The sequence below is a fragment of the Simochromis diagramma genome, unplaced genomic scaffold, assembly GCF_900408965.1.
Source record: "Simochromis diagramma unplaced genomic scaffold, fSimDia1.1 OVJJ01000387.1, whole genome shotgun sequence".
Classification (NCBI taxonomy): Eukaryota; Metazoa; Chordata; class Actinopteri; order Cichliformes; family Cichlidae; genus Simochromis; species Simochromis diagramma.
The window spans coordinates 1,257,655-1,279,315 of NW_024387152.1; the positions used below are offsets into that span (position 1 = coordinate 1,257,655).

The following is a 21,661-nucleotide window of genomic DNA, read 5'->3' on the forward strand; positions in this document are numbered from 1 at the left end:
CTCCTACTCTTTTCCTTTTTGGGGCTGATAGCACGAGGAGCTCAAGATGACCCTGTCGGTTTCAACATGAGCAGTCACACGATTTTTTTTTTCTTTCTTCTTAGCCGTATATGAAGGTTGAAGCTATCTACTGTTTCAAATGTCCTGTTTTATTTCACCAGGGCTGAAAAAGTGCAGAGCCAGCTCAACTCTCAAATGCAGTGTGTTGAACTCTGAGAAAACTTTATCCATTCTGGGGAGGTCATAAAGACAGACGAGATGCAGAGATACATTTGCTGTCTGAGGAGGATTTTTGCTGAAGCAGTTCCCCCTTTTTTAAACTGTTTCTGTCCATCCATCTCCACCTCCCTACACTCAGGGAAAAAAGAAAATAAAAATTCATGGGGAAGGATTTCTGATGCTTCCAATCGCTTTTCCCGAGCCTTTTCCATCCAGAACATCCAAGCATTTGTAGAATGTGTCCCTCATCTTTGCAAGGAAAAACAATAGCAGCCTGAGAGTGCCTGCCTTTGCCAAAGCTCAAAAATCTCTCCAAACCATCCATGAATTGAATCTCTGGATCAATTTGCATTATATTAAAATGTTAAAGAATGCTTCCAAAAATACACACATCGAGATTCAGATCTGGATCAAATCCAGGGGTTACTTCTAAGTCGAGTCACACCCTATAACATTCCACCTTCATAACTTTCTAATCCAAACGACAAAGAAACAAACGGAATAAATCCTGATAAAATCCTTTCTGACTGTAAAATATTGATGTAGCTCAATAATCTTTTACACACAGACACACCTTGAGACAGTAACACACACCCAGGCTGTCTTTGTTCAACCCTCAGTAGATCAGAGACTTTACTGGCTACCACCACGCACATCTGACAGCTAGTTCAAGCTCCAGTCAGGCTGTGTGTGTGTGTGTGTGTGTGTGTGTGTGTGTGTGTGTGTGTGTGTGTGTGTGTGTGTGTCCCCTAACCCCTTTGGCCATTGCTGTCAGCTTTATGCCTGTCAAAGGCATAAAAGGATTCCTCTTCTGCATTGGCCATTTAGGGATGTGACCTCCTATTTCTTTCCATGGTCACACACAGACACACACACATGCATATATATATATATATAGAGATAGAGAGAGAGATAGAGAGAGAGATATATATATTAGTACCTTTAGCTGGGACCTCTGGCTTGCTCTGATCCTGGTGGTGCATGGAATTAGCAGTAATTATGAGCTCATTAACTCCAGCCTGTTCTGTAATCCCCTTTAAAAGCCCAGATACTGCAGTTTCTTTGTCTATGTGGATGCGTGTGTCCAAGCAGCTATCACACACACAGTATGCCACTCCACATCATGAAAACAGGACAAAGAGGAAATAATAAATAATAGTGGAGACTTACTTTCTCTATTCAGTATTTAGCCAAAGACGGGCTGCTTGCACAATCTAGTTTTTAATTGGGTCTTGTCAGTGATTTACTGTGAGTGTTTAACACTACAACACAACGGAGAACCTGCACTCAGCAGCTAATTAAAAGCCACTTTTAATGACAGATTTATTGTTAATTACTTTACAAGTGCCTCAACTCCCAGACAACAACATGACATTGTTAAAAAATGGCAGAGGCGTTTTATTTATAGGTACGAGGTAATGTCAGGACATCACGTGGTATGTAGGGCTTCTTTTATAAGAACATAGCATGACTCCAGAATGCAGCAGATGGCTTATCATTAGTAAAGGTAACTAGTGCAATAACCAGTAAGACTGCATCCTGAGTAGAATTATTGGTAATGTGAAGCTACAGCATGTCTGTAATGAGTGGATATTCACGCCATGCTAAATCTGTATGGCTTTATGTGTCAGAGGATCTTGAAGCTGTCAAGCTATAGTAAGAGCCTTGCCTGCAGAGCGAAGTCTTTATGGCCCTATATGGTGCTGCAGTGATGGATTATCCGATGGCAAACGCAGCATGTTAGGAACCTTTGTAGTCCGTCGAGTGTTTTAAAGGTTAAGCCAGCCAAGATGAATCTGTGCTCTCAGTCTGTGCTTTTTAAAGCTCTTTCTGTTGGAAAATTATTATTATACTGCCGGGCTATGATATGCTTTGTTCCAATAAGGTACTTCACAGATCTGTGTGAAAGTGTGTGTGTGTGTGTGTGTGTGTGTGCGCGCTTGTTTCCTGGTGATAAGCTGCTGAAGTGGTCCAGGGACACATATTGTAGGCCATCTGTGCACAGCAACCACAGTCTTCCTTTTTTCCTCTTATCAGGTAGATTCCCAGCGTCACATCTTTGATGGCAGGTCATGCATGCAGTCAGCCTGAATTTTATTGCAAAATTTCTCACACTTGAATCTTCCATCCATCATTTAAGATTTCTTTCTCACACGGTCAGAGCCACCGTAGCTACGCTCGAGATATGAAACGCTGATACGCTGACACTGGGTGGGGCCAGTCATGCTGGTTTTTCTGGAAGTGAGTCATTGTGTTTTGCGGCAGTGTGTGTGGGTATGTGTTTATACTAGTTTGATTGTGGGTATTTGTGCGAAAACAGTCAGTTGGGTTTAACATGTCCTGTTTAACTTGTACAGACACAAACTGTACCGGATGCCACAGCAGACAGTGAGCTGCTAATGATGAATAGCTTGTTCTCTTTTGGGTTAATCCTTTTCTTTTTCTCGTCAGCTTTTGTCTGTCTAACTTTATGAACCTACACCTGCTGCTCCTGCTCTTCAGGCTGATCTGACCTGTATCTTCCAACTCTGAGCTGCACAGAGAGAGACGCACGGGCAAAGCATCACGCCCAGTTACCATCGCTCATCAGTCATAGCCTCACATATTTAAACTTTAGAGAATGTAATGCCTTCAACAGCCCTTTCATGCTTGCCCCCTCTGGTTTCTTAGCTGACTGCCCAGTGCCAGTCTGGCAGTGCCCCACTTTCCATTTGTCTGAAAATGCATCACTTTGACCAAGAACAGGTCTGATTTAGCCATTTTGGGTTCTGACATGTGACTCTGTTCATTTTTAATAGGAATGGAAAGTTCCAGTCCACCGAGGGACTGCAGAAACATTTTCCATGCATTTACACAAGCGGTGGAGACAGTGTGCAAATATCACCCTGGATAAGACGTGTTTAACCCCATGAGGGAACAAAAAGTTGAAGCATTATATTCAAACTGCATCTGTGTTATATTAGTCACAAGCTCTTGAGTCATTTTTGTGTTCTTTTCCCAAGCTGACACCTTCCAACTGATTCCTGTCTCCTTATCTTATCTGCTAAAATGTGGTCCGGCTGGTTTGTTAGACACTTCCCTCCAGCTCCCAATGGGCCTCGCTGCTTTTTATTTATCGGCTACATTGACAGTACGAAGCATTCATAATAATTTCATGTTGCTTCTTCAGTGTAATGTCTGCTTTTGTTGCAGTGTAATTAGATAATGGCATTTTGTTGTCGACTTGCTGTTTGCTTTGGTGTAGCTGAACTACTGCAGACAAAGCAGCAAAGTCAAAAATTAAAGTTTAGCTGCTTCCGACACAGGATCAGCAAATATTTATCGAGATGAAAACCTTAACATCGCACCATTTCTGTTGGCTCTGTCGGGACTTCAACTCCCAGCAAGCACTGCTCTTAAAAACAGCCAAAGCTGCTTTGTCTCTACATTTGTCTCACTGACTTGTTTTCCTCCTCCTCTCACTCAAGATAGCGGACAAATGAGTGGGACAGGAGATGAGACCAGGGGAAGAGAGTGCAAAGCTCTTATAAGGAGCAGCAAAAAAGACCATTCACATAGAGATGAGAGCAATTAGCTCCATAGTCTGAATAGAGGGGTTCAAGGGTGGGTGTGTGTGTGGGAGGGGGGATGCAGAAGCCTCTTAATAAAAGCTGGCTATTTAACTCAGCAGCAACTATTCAGCTATTCTCTTGATAGCTTGTGAGGCTTAGTGTCTGTGTGGGTGTGCCGGTCATCTATGCAGAATACGAGGCACAAAGAAATCATGTTTCTGTGAAAGGAGGATGTTGTTTACAGTGACCACCATGACTTTTATTTATGCAGCACATGACAGAGAAATATCCAAACCATTTAAATGACTGTAAATGCTTGAAAAGTTCTCGCTTTACAGAAGATGATAACATTTCTCTGGACAGACCACAGGCTGCAGAGTGCCTCACTGTGGCTTCTCCTGTCAGGGTGAGTACAGCAGGAAACCACAGCTGGCTCGAGAGGACGTGCACAGCGTGTCCATGTGATGTAGTCTTTACTCTGCCCGTTGCTTTGGCTTGCACATGACACAAATTGTCAGGTGGAGGTGAAGAAGGAGCTTAATCAAGCACAACTCAACTTAATAGACATTTATTGCAGCCTAATTGAATCGGCATTGATATTCATTTTGCTCACAGTGTTACTGTTGCAGGATACCATTGTTCAATATCTTGACCACTGTGCTTCCCACCAGCTGTGTTCTTGAAGCCTGGGATCAGTTTGGAAGTCACAAAAAGCCAAATTTCTGTAGCGTAATAGCGTAACATTTTTGCATTTTATGACACTGTGCATTCATTCGGTTTTATATAAGCATACTAAGAGTTATCATTTGTTACATATTGGTGGAAAGTGTAACATTTCTAGTGTTACCTTGCTTGCGAGAGGAACATAGTTAACTGTAGTTAACAGATAATTAAAATAAAAAGAGCCGTTATAGGCAAGTGGCATGACTAAAGCAGCGCTTCCTGCTAAGCACTAATCTGTAAAAGTGTTGATGTAAATGAAGGGGGTGCTAATATCCCTCAGTCTCTGCAGCTGCTGATGGTGAATGTACAAAGATAAGGCGGAGGGAGGAAAGATTATGAGTGTGAGATGATCCTCTTCACTGAGTGCATCATGTCCTGAGAAGCTGAGGAAGTTTTAAGCATTAACAGCTCTTCTCTTTCCACTAAAGGCCCTGTCTTTTATACGTGTCCTTTCAGTTCTTTCTTCTCTCTGCACACGCCACTTTACCCGCTTCTCTTGGAGTGTCTTTGTATTTCAGACCGCTCTTTTCAAGTTCAGGTTTCATTACATTGAACTTTTAAAAAGAGAGAGAGGTGCAGCTACTTAGTTTTGACTTGGAAATAAAAAAATGTTTCATATCTATAACTAGAGATAGATATAGGTGTGTGTGTGTGTGTGTGTGTGTGTGTGTGTGTGTGTGTGTCTGTCTTTTATTTTTGGCATCGTAAAGAAAAGCTTTCAGTAGAGAGTCTCTGTTAATACCCGTTATAGAGTTGAAAGTTTCATTTTTCAGAAGTTAACCTTTTTCAGCAGCTTGTAACTTTCCACAATCAAGATAAAACTTCTTCTTTTTTAAATTAAATCATCAGCTTCAAATTTTATTTACTTCTACACTGCATATAGTGCATTTAATGAATGCTTTTGGTAAAGTTCAACCTCTGACCTTGCCTCGCTTTTCTGTGGGTTTGTATTTCCATATCTGTCAGCTGAGTGACACCAAACCCAGCACTGGCTGTGTTTGTTCTGTCTTCTGACACGTCTGAATTATTCACCATAGAGGTGTGTTATCTTTCAGTGAAGCGCTGGTGGACAAGCCGATAGCTCAGAAGCGAATAATGGGATATGAAGGACAGCCTAGCGTTTCCCGAGAGCTACAGATGGTTAACCACAGCTGTCTATCTAAAAATGTTTGCGTTTCAGCAGTGAGCTTTTTTTAATACCTTGATTTCCTGGAGGAACATTTTGCAGTTAATTGGCAACAAGTCAGTAACATGACTGGCTATAAAAAGACCTTAGAGAGGCAGAGTTCCTCAGAAGCAAAGATGGGCCAAGGGTCTACCATAAACTATGTGTTCTTACAGAAGACTGAATATCTCATCTACGGTACATAATATCATTAAAGAATCAGAGAATCTGGAGAAATCGCTGCAGGCAAGGGACAGGGCTGAAAGTCACTGTATGGCCTCAGGAGCACTTCCAGAAATCACTGTGAATACAGTCTGCCGTGCAATCCACAAATGCCAAATCCACAAGCACCAAAGCTGTTTCAAAATGGACTGTGGCTAAGTGGAAAACTTTTCTGTTGTCAGATGAGTTGAAATTTGTACAACAGCGTGGCTTGGCCTGCGTGCAGTCCACAACGAGGAGAGCACAAAGGTCTGTGGCTAACATCTGGAAGACTATTCCACTTTTTTTTAAATGTTGTCTTGTGCAAAGGGAAACATAAATTTTTGTGCAAAATTTGGCAGTTTGATAGTCCAATAAGTTTTCTTTTTTTCTTATTATTTAAAAAAAAAAGGAAGAATATATACAATCTCTGTACAAATTCATCTCAAATAACATCTGAATCAAAATTAGACGTCCTGGGTGGCACAGGGTTGCCTGAGTTGCCTCACAGCAAGCAGATTCTCAGGCTGGTTTTCTGCCTGCATGCTTTTCCCCGGCCTCCTCCCACGTTCTGAGCTGTTAGATTATTTGGTGATTCTCAGTTGGCCGTGGGGGTGGATGCAATATAGATAGAGCACTTAAGTGCATAGAATGAAGTGCTGTTTGAATATGTGTGAACAGGTGAAGTGGAATACTTGGAGTTGTCACTAAAATTAGAAATACACCATATAAGTGCCATAAAATGCTTTTAAATGTGAAAATGCACCAAAATCCATCAGTGCATTGTTGTTTCTTTCTGTTTTCTTAACAGTAACATTTGCTTTGGTTTTGCTGTGTTTCCCATCGAGCCACAAAGTATCGGTCAGATCTCTGGATGTGTCTGACTCAATCTTAAACTTGCCCTTAATCTTACAGCGGCATATAGACAGCAGCATGACAGCCACTCTCATTGGAAAATCTGATCTGCTTTTCTTTGTATCCAAGATATCCACGGGCCAGACGGGGAGGGCTTTCCATTTTGCCCCACTCCTCTCACCCCCACCACATCTCCCTGAGGGTACAGTGTGACCCATACAGGCACCCAACTGGAAGGATCATACCGCTTCCTTTGCCTACACCACCCCTGCACCCCGTTATATCTGTCCTTGTTAGCCCATCACTGCCCACTTAACTTGTTTTACGTTATTACATGACATCAGTCTTACTTATTGACCTTAATAAGAGGAAAAACCGAACCCGTATACTTCCTAAACATGACCTATTTCATGTATACGAGCACATGAATCTATAAGCTGCCGATTCAATTGTATCTCACGTACGTGAAACTCATAGTGTCAGCATTATCTGAAGTTGAAATAACTTTAAAGTTGGATGTTTGTGGATTTCATTTTTTATTAGACCTAAATAAAGCAAGAACCACCCACAACCTCTCTGTCACACAGGAAGGCTTTTCACTGGGGGGAAAAGAGACAGCGAGGTAGATTTCTGACAGGGGACTTCATATTTCTGATGCAGTCCTGTATGCACTCGTGGGTGCATGCATCTTCTTCAGTGCTATTTTTGTGTGTGTGGGTTGAGATGATGTGATGACGAGTGCTCCAGATTTCAGTTTGCCAAATGTTTCAGTGCAAAAGTTGGGTATTTAGAGCAGACAGTGCTCTAAATAAGGTTTCTGTCACTCTGAACATTTAATCAAAAGACAAATTAAGAGACACAGAGCTGAATGAGCCCAACCTCAGGTGGTAACCGAGCTGATGGAGCTTTGGTAGTTGATGCGATAAATGGATTCAAGGCGATACCAGTGAACTGACACAGATTGCTTTCTTTCTGTTGAATGTGTGATACATGATTGGCCCTACAGGGGCAGACAGTAAACCACCGCACAGACTTGGAATGGTTTGCTATCTTGATCAAGGACACTTTGATAAAAGTGGAGGCTTGACGCCTCGGGGACTTAAACTCTGGCTGACCAGGTGAAGGAGACCAGCCCACATTTGTGAAGCAAAAATAGGAGCGCAGCGTTTAACCTAGTTATTGTAGCACAGTCACAGACTTGCACTTAATAAAGAAAAGCTTTTGTAACGATGATGAAATGATCACACCTTTGATCACAGATGATGGTGTCTTTAAATGATGGGCTCCTTTATCACACTGTTCACAAGCACTTCTTAACTGACACAGCAGCTGTGCTCATTTAGAATGAAAGTCACCTAAAAATGTCAGGACAACTAGTGGTAAAAAAGAAACGTGACGCATATTTTAAAGTGCAAGACAGTAGAAATAAACCCCGTCTGTTTTAACATTACAAAATTGATGTTTATTATATATGTTTAGAAGATACAGGGTTCATTTTTCTCTTATTACATATGGCTTCATAAGGTTATTTCATGTAAAAACGATTGAATCCTTTACTGGAGCTATTTTCAAAGTGTCTGCAAATATTGTCTTTAAAACAGTTTTTATATTACTTTTATGTTTACTGTTGCTGTACGCTAGGAAATCCAGATCCTCTTCTCTTTTTATTTTAAGCATTTAAGAAGGGAATTACTTTACACATTAATGTTAGCTGACATATTTTCCTTGTCATGATCTCTTTTAGTTGGGATGAGAGCAGCTCCATCAGCAGTGGACTGAGTGACGGTTCAGACAACCTGAGCTCTGAAGAGTTCAACACAAGTCCCACTCTCAACTCTCTTCCTACCACTCCCATTGGCTCCCGCAGAAACTCAAGCATTGTGGTGAGTGACACACAAACACACAAAATAGAGACGCGCAACTGTTTGACACAGACGGATAAGAAGTGTGTGCACTGATTACAGTAGTATTGATTAAGCTGTTAATCCACAAAGGTATTGAATGCACACACTTTGTCAGTGTACAGAGGACACACACACACACACACACACACACGCACGCACGCACGCACGCAGCAGGACCCTGGCATCACAGACAAAGCCTGATTAGTTATTCTGCACACGCCCATAATATCTGTCACATCTGCAGCAATCAAAGTTTGCTGCAAACACACTGCACTGCTCCATGGCGTCTCTCTTTTCATTACATATATATGAAGATGTGTATATTTTCAGAAATGTTTGAGCTTAAGAAGTGCTCACTTGTTAAAAGCTGAATTTTTCAGATACATTAGGAACATGTTCAACTAGTGGAGGAGTGTCAAATTCAGTTTGGGTGGAAAAAGACAACCTATTAAATGTTTCCTTTCTTTTAGGCTAACCAACAACTAGCTAGTGTACTAATCTGTAATAATTTTAGGTATTCTAAAAATCTTATTGTACTTATTGTACTCAATTTATGAGCTAAAATAGTAAGATGCTCATTGCTAGCTACGATTTTAAATCCACTGGATTGAGCCGATTCTGTAGTTGTGGCTTAGTTCAGTGGTATATTCAGCTTGGAGGTAGAAGTAACTGTTGTGAGTGATCGTGGTTGTTCACGCTATGCATTTATATGCTGTATGTATGCTGCAGTCCTTAGAATTTATTGCGGTGATGGAAGCATTTGGGACCAATGACCTCTGCTTAAAATCCTGTTTACAGCCTGGCTGAGTTCGTCAAGATCCATCTGTAGCTATATGGGTTCCAAGTGTTGGCTCGTGAGGTGTGGGTTGCATGTGTGTGTGTGCGTGTCTGTTGTGGCCGTGTGTGTGTGCTTGTGTTGTGTGTGTTGTGCGTGTGTGGTGTGTTTTTGTGCTCCGTGTGTGTGTGTGTGTGTGTGCGTGTGTGTGTGCGTGCGTGTGCGCTCGTGTGTGTGTGTGTGTGTGTGTGTGTGTGTGTGTGTGTGTGTCCCCTGAGTGTCTGATTTAGGTCACACCTCCGCAGTGTGGTTTATGTGACTGAAGTGGTGGGTTTTTAGAGGGAGCGAGACAGCGAGTGAGACAGAGGGAATCAGTGTAACCATAGCAACCAAAGTGCAGGGATGCTGAGAGCAGAGGCTTTGTCTTTACCCATATACTGTAGGACAGGTCTAAAGCGAAGCCATCTGCACATACACACACATACAAGCAGGGCCATCTGCAGTCCTGCATCCGGGCCAGCGAGGCGGAAGAACCGGGGCGCCTCCCTCCACGCCTAATTGCAAGAGTCATAGCAACCATTACACCCCATGGCATCATTACCATGGCAACCAGCCATCACCCATCATCATGCACCCCACATTGTATAATGCACATGCTCCGTGCCTTCTCTGCATTCTCAGCTGATGCGTTTCTCTTGGTCTTTGTGTCCCATTTCTCTGTCTCCCTGTCTCCTCTCCATCACTGCATCCTGTCCTTGTTTGTTGCTGTTGTTTTTAATTTCCTTAAAGACAAAGGCAAATCCATCCCTCATCTCCCTCCTACATATTGTATAACATCCTGAGCAGAGGCATGGGGGCGGTAGAGAAAGATAATCTAGGAAAGGGGGCACAAAGAGAGACTGTGCAGAGTTAGGCTGTATTTTATGTAGGTAGTAGAAAAACCTGGACTTGGAGGTGGAACAAGACCTCAAGTGAATGCAGTTTTTCCTCATGCCTTTGTGTATTTGTGCATGCTCCTGTCTGCCTCACTGTCTGCCTGTTTGTCTGTTAATCATTTGGTCACAGCTATCTGACCAGATGTGTATCTCACCCGCACTACCCCATCTTTCAATAAACAAGGAATGTGTGTGAGGAAATGACAGTGTTTTATCAGCGAGGTCTTTCAAACAGGATACACACGTGTGTATATACAACACACAGTCAGGCCGAGCTCCTCCTCGTGTCACGCAAACCTGCCCATGGGGTCTATTGGTTTTAATAAAAAATGGAATTCAGCATGAGTCCTCATGAGAATCAGGTGCAATGTCCCAAACACACTCTCTCTCACACAAACACACTTTCTAATCCGTTGTGCAACTGGCAACCTCCTGCAGCGGGAGAGTAATCTGTAAAAAGTGCTGTTGTCTTTGTGTAAACGCACAAACCTTCACACACAATAGACCTTGGTTTTACAATGGCCTGATTTCCACGTGTCCTTTAGTTTGACATTTGACATTCTTATAGTTACGCAGTGTTGTCTACTTTCTTTGTGTAGATATGTTTTGGGGTTTTTGTTTTTAGCAGTTTCTGTTTCAGCCGTCTCAGTCCACTTCTCCTTTTGAAGTTTTTAAACAGAGCTTACAATAGGATTTAGACGGAGGAGACATCCATATGTCGTTGGGTTGACGGAGTTGTGCACTGTCTGCTCAAAGGGCTTTAAGATGAGGCGGAGTGTGTGGATCTGTCTGAACGTCACATTTCTCCTTTTTGCAACCAGTAATGCACCTTTTAAGAGGTCCTTCACTCCAGTGTACCAAGCCTATTTTTCACAGTAGTTGCAAGAGGAAGTATATCGTAGTTCTGAGGTTTAGTCTGAAGGACTAGGTAAAGGAGTAAGGTTCTTTAAAACTGGTGTCAACTTGGGTTTAATGTTCAACTTACTCTTCAGTTTTATTCATATTTATTACACAGCACCAAATCATAACAACAGTTGCCTCCAGGCGTGTGTTATATGTGTTACATTGTCCACCAAAACTACCTAAAAACATGTAACAACTGCCAAAATGCATATAATAGTTAAAATGTGAAAGTGTAGCTTGATATGATTCCACACACAGCAGATTTTTCTATCATCAGTTCGTTACCTGTGCTGTTCTCACATAGGCTCAAATGGACACTACACAGGCTTCAGGGTAGAGAACCGTGTGAGTTTAATATCCAGTCTGACTGCTAGAAAGCTGCAGGGCCGTGGTACATATCTGAAGACCAGAAACATGACAGTTAAATGTAGATGCATGTAAAAAGCACGACAGGCCATGCATTGGGGCCAATTATCCATGTGCAGTTTTCTGAATAGATTTAGCTTGTGAGGCATCTTTACTCTATTTTGTGGGATCTATTTTTTCATTTTACTGTCTTTACATTTAAAACCATGTTGTTGTCTCAGTGGAAGAAAAAGTCTCTTATTTTTTTCATATTTAAAAGTGTGACATGATGCAAATGTGGGTTTTTTATATATATTTCTTTTCCAAACCAGCTTTCAGACGATCAAAACACTCATAGATGAGCCTCAGAAGCGTAAAATTGGCAGCGCAAATGACTCAAACCTGCTAGATGGGGAAAGTAATTGCTGTGTACGTGTTCTGTTGGTCAGACTGCACGTGCTGGCTATCCAGACTTTTTTTGACGCAGTGTCTCAAAGCATGCGTCTGTCTCTTCTCTACTCTAGATGCGTACAGATGCAGAGAAGAGATCTCTAGTGGAGAGCGGCCTGTCCTGGGACTCCGATGATAACAAACCCAGCCGCAAGAGCCAGGGCAGCAGCATCTACGATACAGGAAGCCTCAAGTCCGAATCCGCTAATAAATGGAAGAAAACCCGGCCGCAAGGGGAGGGGCCGGAAGGTGGGAAGGGTGAGCTGAGAAAACCTCAAACCCTGGGTCAAGGAAATGTGTTGAAGAAAGGAAGAAACCCACCTGTGGGAGTCACTTCCCCAATCTCACACACCTCTCAAACTGGGCTGAAAGTGGCAGGTGAGTGGCAAAACACAAATACTGTGTGTGAAAAGTATGTCTAGAACATATAGTTTTACTTGAAATGTTTCTTAACCTGACACATCTCTCAGGCTGTCTTTAAATAGTCCTTTCTTTCTCTCACTCACACAGTCACAGACACACTCTGTTTCTGTCACACACTTTCATCCACAGCTGCAGCCCACCCTCCGGGCCTTTAGAAAGTGGTGCCATGTATCAAACACCCATCACCACCCACACCCTTGCTGCCTGCCAGCCAGTGACTAACACACACACCACACACTGACCAGCAGTGTTTTTCTTCCTATAGCTTCTTCCTAGCCAAGCGTTATTTTTGTGTTGAACAGAGATAATTTATAGTGCTAAAATAAGGGCCTTTATAAGAGCGCGTGTGCTTCTAATAATGTGTGCTGTGAGTGCAGCCATGACTGAGATTGTGCCAGCCTTAAAGACTGTCACCCATCACACTTAACACACACTCGCACAGAAAGAGCACAATGGTAGGGATTGTGCAGCTGCCTTTTGGGCACACCATCTGTGTGTTGTTTATGTATGCACACGCATACACACACACAGACTTGCACACATATAGACAACCGAAACAGCAGGATATTAGTTGCGGTGTTATGTGCCAGTCCAGATAGCCAGGGGTCTGTGTAAACAGTCCTGTTTCTGTGGAACGGTGGTGCGTTTGCACTGCCAGCTGTTGAAATGACAGATATGCCAAACAAGTGTGTTGAACTCGCCTGTGATCTTTGTGCCAGGCTGTTATTGTTATCGATGTCAGCAGTATGAATCTGCTATCTGCTCGATGCGCCACCGAGTGTGAGGCTGTAATAAATCAGGCGGTGAAGTCGAACAAAAACAGATTTGGGAAAAAAAAAGTTTGTTGTTGCTTGTCGGTGTGCGGAGAAGCTCCAGGGTTTAGTCACATGAGAAGCAGTCATTCTTAGTTTCACAGAACGCAGTCTATCGCTGAGGCTAGGAGGGTGCTGTGCGTCACGGTGTGCGCGCCCCGTTTGTTATGCGTCTGCATTTTTGTGGAATTGTAGGAGACGCAGAGTGTGTGACTCTGAAGAAGCGACAGCATGTTGGGATGAGCAGTGTGATGCACTATCTCTGTCTCCTCCATGTGTCTGTGTACAGCACAGACCATACTTTTAGTGAGTGCAGAAGATAAAACAGCAGCTAAAGATCATTTTAAGTGTCATTTCAGCTGCTGATTATTTGTATGAGACAGTTGTAAGCAAATAGTTCAGAGAGGGTCTAATTTGACCTACAATTTGTCAGTGACCTACCCGTGTTATCCATAACACTGACGTCATATCACATGTGCTCTGTTCGCTCCCGTTCTCTCATATTGCGCTTTTGCAGGAGCTACTTCTCAGAAAGTAAACATCTCCTTTACTGTGTCATCTCTAAAAATAAGACGGTGCGTTGAAACTGTGAAGTGCTCACAGATGAATGTGTGAATTGTCTCCACATGACTGATATAGAAATGAAGACTTTATTAGTGGAGCCCTGGAGCCTCGGTTCGCTCTCAAAGGGCATCTTCTCTGTTGTCCTTGTGAGTTATGGTGTACCAGGATCTCACAGTAAGCATAATGATTTTTTTAAAAGTGTGAGCACACTGCATATTTTCAAGTGTTCGTCATTATGTTATCGCTGAGCTGTGGACAGGTTGTATGTCTTTTTCCCTCTGTCACAGGAGACAAACTACAGCTAACGTTCGCCAGCCTCTTACGCACACACAAATAACTACTGATACTGCATCTTAACAACAACATATACGTGGCCACACATGGTCTCGGTGTTATGACTGATGAGAGATGATTTCAGCAGATTTTTCAAGTCTTGCAAAAAAAAAGTGGTGAGTCCCGGGAGACTGGTATTATTGACAAATAAGAGTATTAGGGTGGGTTTCCATACGTAGCGAGCGCAGCAGAGATACAATCTTTCCCCAAAGTGGCATTCAGCAGAAGAAGGAGCATTTACACGTGAGCCACTTTCCTTTAAGAGCCAGAGAAGCCAGTTTTTGATGATTTATTGAAAAAGGTTTCTCTGTCTGCCACTCGCTCTGAATTTGAGCGTTGTGCTCACATCTCCATATCTTCAGACATGTTGGCCTCTTGTGCTGAGAAACGCAGTGATTCATCACCTCTCCTACGCGCTTACCGTGTGAAGCCGTGAGCTTCACTGTCTCTACAAGCCCGTGTCGGTAAATCAGGCTTCATTTGTGTCACAATTAATACAATTGCCTGAGTTTTGTCGGTGTGTCTCAATGCCAACAGTGTGTGTTTCTTCAGCCCAGTGTTCATGGAACAGGCTACGATGCGGTGACACAAAGGATTGAGCTTTTGATTTGACATGTAAACCCAATTTTCACTTATATGAAATAACCCAGTGCTTTCTGCGAGATCCAATCACTAAGAACTGCAAGTGTGTGTGTGTGTGTGTGTCTGTCTTTTGCGGGTTTATAAATACTCTTAAGTGTCTCCAGATGTCCCCAGGCAGCATGCCGGTAGGTCTCATTCAACAGCGGTTCTTTGACTCTGTTAATGCCTTGTATATAAACCTCACATAACTACTCCCATCAGATGCACATTAAGAGAGTGTTGGTAGTGTGGACTTGTGTGGGTGGTGCATGCAGTGCACATGTGTAATAGACCTTTATTCTCTTAATAACTTCCAAACAAGTCCGTTTAATTTGCCAACTGGGACGTGTTCAAATGGGGGACCCTGTTTCACTAAGTTGCCTCACCTTTCCCCAGTGAGCCTCCAACATGGGGGAAATTCAGTCATGTTGGCTGTTTGATGCAGTTTAGTGCCTGCAGACATGCTTCATGAACGTGAACAACCATGCTGCACGTGTTCATTTTGCCACTCTACAGCTGTGACGTCACTGTTCACTGACTGGAAAGCTTAAAAAACTTGCTGGAAGAAGGAAACTTTTTCAGTTCATCAGGATGGAAAAGAGGAGTAACTGCCTGATAACAGCACATGTGAGGGTTAAGCTGGCTGTGAGTCTGGTCTACAAACTGTCTCCTTGCTCAGACAGGGATTTATTTTTATCAGCTGACAGTCAGACATCGTAGGTGTGTAGATAAGATATTGTCTCCTAATATGGCGTGCTTAGTTTCAGTCATCATTTCACACTACTTTACTCTGTTCAAGCTGCTCATCAGGTTTTTTTCTTTTCTGCTTTAGGTACCGTGAAGTCTGATGGGAAGCCCATGGATAAGTCCCGTTTAGCAGTGAAGACTTCAAGTCTTCAGCGCTCCTCCTCTGATGCTGGCAAAGACCATCGAAATGGCACCGGAGCTGCTGAGCAGCGTAAACCTCCATCCGGCCTGGTCAGGCCCTCCACTGGTGGAAACTTTGGCTTCAAGAAACCAGCAGCAGCTACCAGTAATAGCACAAACAACTCAAGTCCGCCCAGTGTAACAAGTGCAGTTAGCAGCGGCATACCCAGCGGTTCTGCAACTGTAGGGAAAATTCCCAAAACGTCAGGTATCCCTGTGAAGCCAGGTGCTGGTGGTGGAGGACGAAAGACAAGTCTCGATGTTTCGAGCAGCGATCAGAGTGGTTTCCTGTCTCCAAATGCCAGAACGTCTCTGCAGTACCGCTCTCTGCCCCGCCCCGCAAAAACGAGCACCCTGACTTTAACACGGCCGAGCTCAGCTCGCCCGGTGAGCACCACCATGGACACCGGCTCTGGACTCATCAAACCCTCCGTCGCAGCATCACAGGGCTCAAGGCTCAAAGAGCCGGGCTCTGGACACGGTTCTGGAACAGGACTGAGTAAACCAGGAGGACGTGGCATCCCCAGTCCTGTCAATCAAACAGACAGAGAGAAGGAGAAGGAGAGAGCCAAAGCTAAAGCTGTGGTTTCTGACTCTGAGTGTGGGGGAGGGTCTATGAAGGGAAGTCCTGCTCAGACCCCATCAGAGAACGGAGGGAAAGTACAAGGGCTGAGGCCCCCCAGCAGCGGCAAGGGCATGGATCTCCCATCTCCCAGCACACACAGGTATCAAAACTCATTAGCTACCATTTCCACATAAACAGACGATCACATATAAAATACACACTTGCTTCAACGTTGTCTTTCTCTGTCTTCAGGTTGTCTGGAGTGCGTAGCCTGGCAAAGCCTCCATCGATGGCTCAGCTTGACAAGCTGAACTCAAACAGCCTGGACACTGAGGTTCGGGACACTTTGCCTCCTAAGATTCCTCCTTACTCTAAGCTTCAAGACCTCTCTGGTTCAGCAGGCAACTCCACTAGTTCTTGCCTGACCCCCAGCCCTGCCCCTGTACTGAATGTGAACTCTTCAGCCTGCTTTTCCAGTTCTGGCATAGGTTTGGGTCCCAGGCAGGTCACTTCCCTCGGGGTAGAAAGCAATGAAGGGAGAACCTCTCCCCTGCTCTACCCTCGGATGTCTGGGCTGCATCGTAGCTTGGAGTCTCTGCCACTTCAGATGAGCCTGGCCCCAGAGCCCCAGGAGAGAGAGGAGTATAAAGGGGGGGAGAATTTGACGAGAGGCTACACCACCTTAGAGTCCCGAGTCAAAGATAGACACGATGACAGCGGCCAGCCCTCTAGCTGGACACCCGGAAGTAAAGTCTCACTGACTCCCACAGACAGGTCAGTTCAGTTCTACTCAAATACGATCCATAATGCTGCACACACTGCATATTCAGCCAAGTCTATCCCAGGGTTTAAATAGAGGGCAACAGAGCAGCGCCACCTTTTGGTCAGTTGAGGAAGTGCACCAACTTTATTCACTGCTCAGGAAAGCAGAAGGGATGTGGAAGAGCTTTGATAATCTGCAGTTTCCCCCCAGAATCGAGCAACCAGGTAGTTGTCATACAGACAACGGGCATTTATAAAAACCAAGAACAACATGACGAGGAGATCCTTAAAAGTATTGAAAATATTTAACAATGCTTGCTTAATCATCCTGGATGATGAGTGCTGATGGTGATGATGAGTTTTAAACTAGCCCTCTCTGCAGGAGCCCTGTGTGGATGTGAGAAAAACATCTTATCAAAACAAAGTTGGTTTAACTCTAAAACAAATCGTTCTGAATGCGATGTTGAATATGACAAATTTACAGCCCTAAAGTCTGCCTGATAATTTGTCCCCTTTCTTAATGAGAAGGATAAAAATGTGTTTTTCTTAAACTCAGCCAACAAATAAAGCAAACAGTGCACACACACAGACACACACTAAAGCAGAGAGAGATATGCTGAGGCTTGCTGGGCTGTTATTACTGCAGGGCTGTTATCAGTGTTGTACTAGCCCTACTGACTGAAGTCATAATTACTAGCTGACGCTGCCCATCTTCCAGTCTTACTGCGCTTCTTTGTGCCTGCTGTCTGTGCTTGAGACTCTAATAACTCCCTGCACTAGTGATTAATTAATGACACTGTTTAATCTCCACAGCTCTCAGAGAGACAGAAACACGCTGCCAAAGAAAGGTTTAAGGTAAGTAGTTCCACACACAAACTTTAAATGTGTGTTTTTTGTTAAAATTGCACGCACAAACACAGAGCTTGATTGATAAGATGCCCTTTGTGTGGCAGACTATGTGGATCTTGCCCACAGCTCTATAAAACATCATTCCTGCTGCTCATTTCCCTCTCAATGCGCCCTGCCAGGAGCATTTTGTGTGTTTTGGTCGTCGAGATATTCAGCTGACTTTTACCACTGCCAACACTGACTTGGTCCATTAAACTGTAGTTTCAGCAGTGCCTCCCAGATCGAGGAGGATGGGAAGGAGAAAGGAGAGAGGAGGCACTCTCATACTATTCTCAGTATGACCGACTCGCTCGCTCTTCCACTGCTGTCGTCGCCCACCTCCCTGCCCCGAACCTCAAAGGCCAGCATGGGTGCGTAGATACACAAGCACACACGCTATGATGGCAAATGATAAATGCTGACACGCATACATTTGTTTGATGTGTATTGCAGAGCATTGGTAACTCTATTTCTTATAACAGTGCCGAGCCCGGTGGGCGGCCCGCCGAGGATGACTCGATCCAACAGCATCCCGACACACGATGCCTCTATGGAGCTGTACGGGGCATCGCCTCTGGGCAGCACGGTGTCACTGGCTGAACGTCCCCGCAGCATGGGAATGGTTCGCTCCGGATCCTTCAGGGACAGGGAGTCGAATGAAGATGGTGATTTTTCTGAACGTTTTTGTCATCTGATAAGTAGCATCTGTTTGACTTCATCTCAACTCTAATGGATTTGTTTTTCTTTGTGTGTGTGTTACTCTTATTTATGCTCAGTTCATGGCTCTGTGCTCTCCTTGGCCTCCAACTCATCAAGCTACTCTTCGGTGAGTTTGGGCAGCATGCAGACTCAGGTAGCTACAGCTCAGCGTATGCTGTATGTGTGGACGTATGTTGGTGCAATGACGCTTTCCTCTTATTTCACTCTTTAAACGCTTGAAACTGCAGCCTGTACCTTATTAGGCCCCGCTCCTCTCGTCTGTGTCTTTGCTAACATCTTTACTCTTATCCCCTATGCTGTCCAAGGCTGAGGAAAGGATCCAGGGAGAGGTAAGTGTTTTCTGCCCAGCTCTTTCTACTCAGCTGGTCTTTCCCCCTTTCCCATCCACTCTCATCCTTGTTGTCTGTGGGAGAACAAGCCTGTCAGTCGTCATCTGCACCATCCACTCACTTGCATAATGTCCGGTTTAGTGGCCTCGGCCGTCTTATAATTGGAACATTCCTGCTTTTATTCACAGCAAATCCGCAAGCTGAGAAGAGAGCTGGAGTCATCGCAGGAGAAGGTTTCTAACTTAACGACACAGCTCACGTCAAACGTATGCACTTTCTGTCGATGCTGCTTTGCACAAAGCATGTTAAGCTTTTTTTTTATTTTTATTGCGAGACTTCCTTTTTGCATATCACACTACTCAAGTAATTGACCCTTTATAGAAAAGCGAACAGAGAGAGAACCTGTGTCATGTCGGTCATAGATCATCTCTCTGCACTTTCAGGATGTTTCTTATCTTTGCTGAGTCTAAGTAATGCTAATCTTCCCCTCTAAAAAGCCACTTAGCTTCACTACGCACACGTACACATGTGCCTCGCTCCTCCTCCTCCCTTGTTTCAATATAACTATCCAGTCAGCATTTTCAATGCGTCTGATTGCGGCAATAAAATGCAGGAATTATGCACCGCTTCATGCAGGAGACATCAATCAATCAGTGCGTGTGCACACCCCCCATTTCTTTCACATTGTTTGACCTTCTCATGTGAGGGCAGTGAATGTGCAGAACAGATGCGCGACACACAGCATGATTATGTGCTGGATTAATGACTGGGCTGAATCCATTATTTTACTGTGTTAATACATTCTGTAAAGGAGAATAGAAAGTAATTTTCTCTCCCTCCTCTGGGCTAAACTGGGTGTGTGTGAGGAGATTAGGGAGGAGGGGAATTTTGCACAGACGACATCCTGTTCAGCCTTTGTGCCTCATTCAGCTTTTTAGCACTTCTTATGCAGGGATAAAGGGTCAGACAAAATCCATTCAATCTGTCCCTGTATGCGTAATGTCTGCTTTAAACGATGCTCTGTCGAATCGGCCATATAAATAAATACCAGTTCATCTACATGTTGTTGTCCTGATATAGAGAAATTTAAATGGAAAAATTGAGTTGAATCTAAATTGTTGTTTTTGTCTCTCGTCTTTTCTAAACAGGCAAACCTGGTGGCCGCCTTTGAGCAAAGTTTGGCACTGATGACAGCGCGGCTGCAGAGCCTGTCGCTAAGCCACGAACAGAAGGTAACATCCCAGCCCCGCTTTCAAGCACAAACAAACAAAAACCTGAGCTCCAGCTGCGTTTCACCACCGCAAATTTCTCATGAGCACTCGGCTAAGAGCTAATACGGAGGTGACTTTGATCGAATCCTGCAGTGGGAGCTGAATCTAGGTTAGAGGCCCCTGGCTGCAGTCCTGCAGGGTGGCTCGGTGTGAAAGGAGGAGGATCAGTGTGTTAAAACTCTCTAAAGGCTGAATGATAAGAAAGACTCAAACAGTTTGCATGTGCACCTAAAGTAAACATCACATTCCTGCATTCTTCTGCCTTTGTGTGTTTTGGTGTAAAAGAATCGATCGGTGCCTGAGCTGTTTAGTGTGAGCATGCGTGTGCAGAGTCTTTCTCAGTGCTTCATGCCTTGCTGCTCCCTCTGAAAGCCCTGTCTAGACCACTCCAGGAAAGGTCTTTGTTGTTTGTGCCAGTGCACTGACCTGTGCAGTTCAGCCCAAAGCACAGACTCTTTAACCTTGAGGAGATGGGCCGGGCGGCTCTATTTAGAGTGGAGTGGCATCGATTTTAGCAGACAATGAGCGGCACTGTTGTTCTTGTCTTTTTGAACTTTTCACTTTGCATTGGTTTGAGTTGAAGTGCATTACGAAAAGCTCACTTCCACTACATAAATAACATATTCAAGTTATTTAATGAAAGTATTCATGATTTTTAAATAAAAACCTTTTTCATTTATTACAGCACAAAATCCCCAGTTATAAAAAACAGTAAAATGAAAATGCAGCATTTTTTGGATGATAACTAGACGAGTACAAGCTATCACTCGGCTCAATTCTCAAAGCAGATACAAACAAGTGTTCCTCAAACCATTTATTTAATGTTTGTGCAGGACTCTGAGCTGATGGAGCTCCGGGAGACCATTGATGCTCTGAAGACCAGGAATGAAGAAGCCCAGGCTGTCATACACGGAGCCTTAAACAACCCAGATAACAGCAAAGGTCTGTAAACTATTCAGGTTATCCTTTTATCTCTCGCTCACTCCACAGCACTTTTATTCAATATTTTCTCTCTTTATTTTTCCCAGATCTGTGTATCAGACGTCAGAACTCCTGTGAGAGCATCTCCAGTCTGAACAGTTTGACCAGCATGTCCAGCGTGGGCAGCTTGAAGGACCAAGATGCTAAGAAGAAGAAGAAAAAGAGCTGGGTAAGAGCTGTTTGCGAGGCTTTATGTTATTCTCACTGCATGGTCTGTGTCTGTTCTCCTTAATGAAAATGACAAAGCAGCGTGGATGAAGTATGACCAGTCTTTCCCTCCTTTGTGTTGTGCTATTCTGCTCTTTTAGGTCTTCGAGGTGAGTTCAGTCACTGTGTTTCTATAAAACCTCTATTAATTTCCTGTCCTACAGCATGATGGACCATCTAAAAGTGCAGCACAGTCCTCGAGTACCCTCCATCTCTGCTGATTGGCCTCCCA

At 43.9% G+C, this 21,661-nt stretch overlaps 1 protein-coding gene across 12 annotated transcripts in view; it reads left to right on the plus strand.

Moving 5' to 3' along the window:
* LOC120743986 (neuron navigator 1-like) overlaps window positions 1-21,661 on the plus strand; it is an 80,833-nt gene that overhangs the window by 51,512 nt on the left and 7,660 nt on the right. For 5 of the 12 annotated variants that reach the window (XM_040048062.1, XM_040048061.1, XM_040048071.1 and 2 more), the window contains 14 exons: window positions 8,459-8,597; window positions 12,101-12,404; window positions 15,612-16,431; window positions 16,524-17,045; window positions 17,847-17,888; window positions 18,144-18,292; window positions 18,404-18,586; window positions 18,698-18,774; window positions 18,947-18,970; window positions 19,159-19,236; window positions 20,119-20,202; window positions 21,075-21,183; window positions 21,270-21,391; window positions 21,531-21,539. In XM_040048062.1, coding sequence (XP_039903996.1) covers window positions 8,459-8,597; window positions 12,101-12,404; window positions 15,612-16,431; window positions 16,524-17,045; window positions 17,847-17,888; window positions 18,144-18,292; window positions 18,404-18,586; window positions 18,698-18,774; window positions 18,947-18,970; window positions 19,159-19,236; window positions 20,119-20,202; window positions 21,075-21,183; window positions 21,270-21,391; window positions 21,531-21,539 — 2,662 coding nt within the window. The remainder of the gene's footprint in view (window positions 1-8,458; window positions 8,598-12,100; window positions 12,405-15,611; window positions 16,432-16,523; window positions 17,046-17,846; window positions 17,889-18,143; window positions 18,293-18,403; window positions 18,587-18,697; window positions 18,775-18,946; window positions 18,971-19,158; window positions 19,237-20,118; window positions 20,203-21,074; window positions 21,184-21,269; window positions 21,392-21,530; window positions 21,540-21,661) is intronic. The other 7 variants (XM_040048065.1, XM_040048063.1, XM_040048064.1 and 4 more) reach the window with 7 other exon arrangements.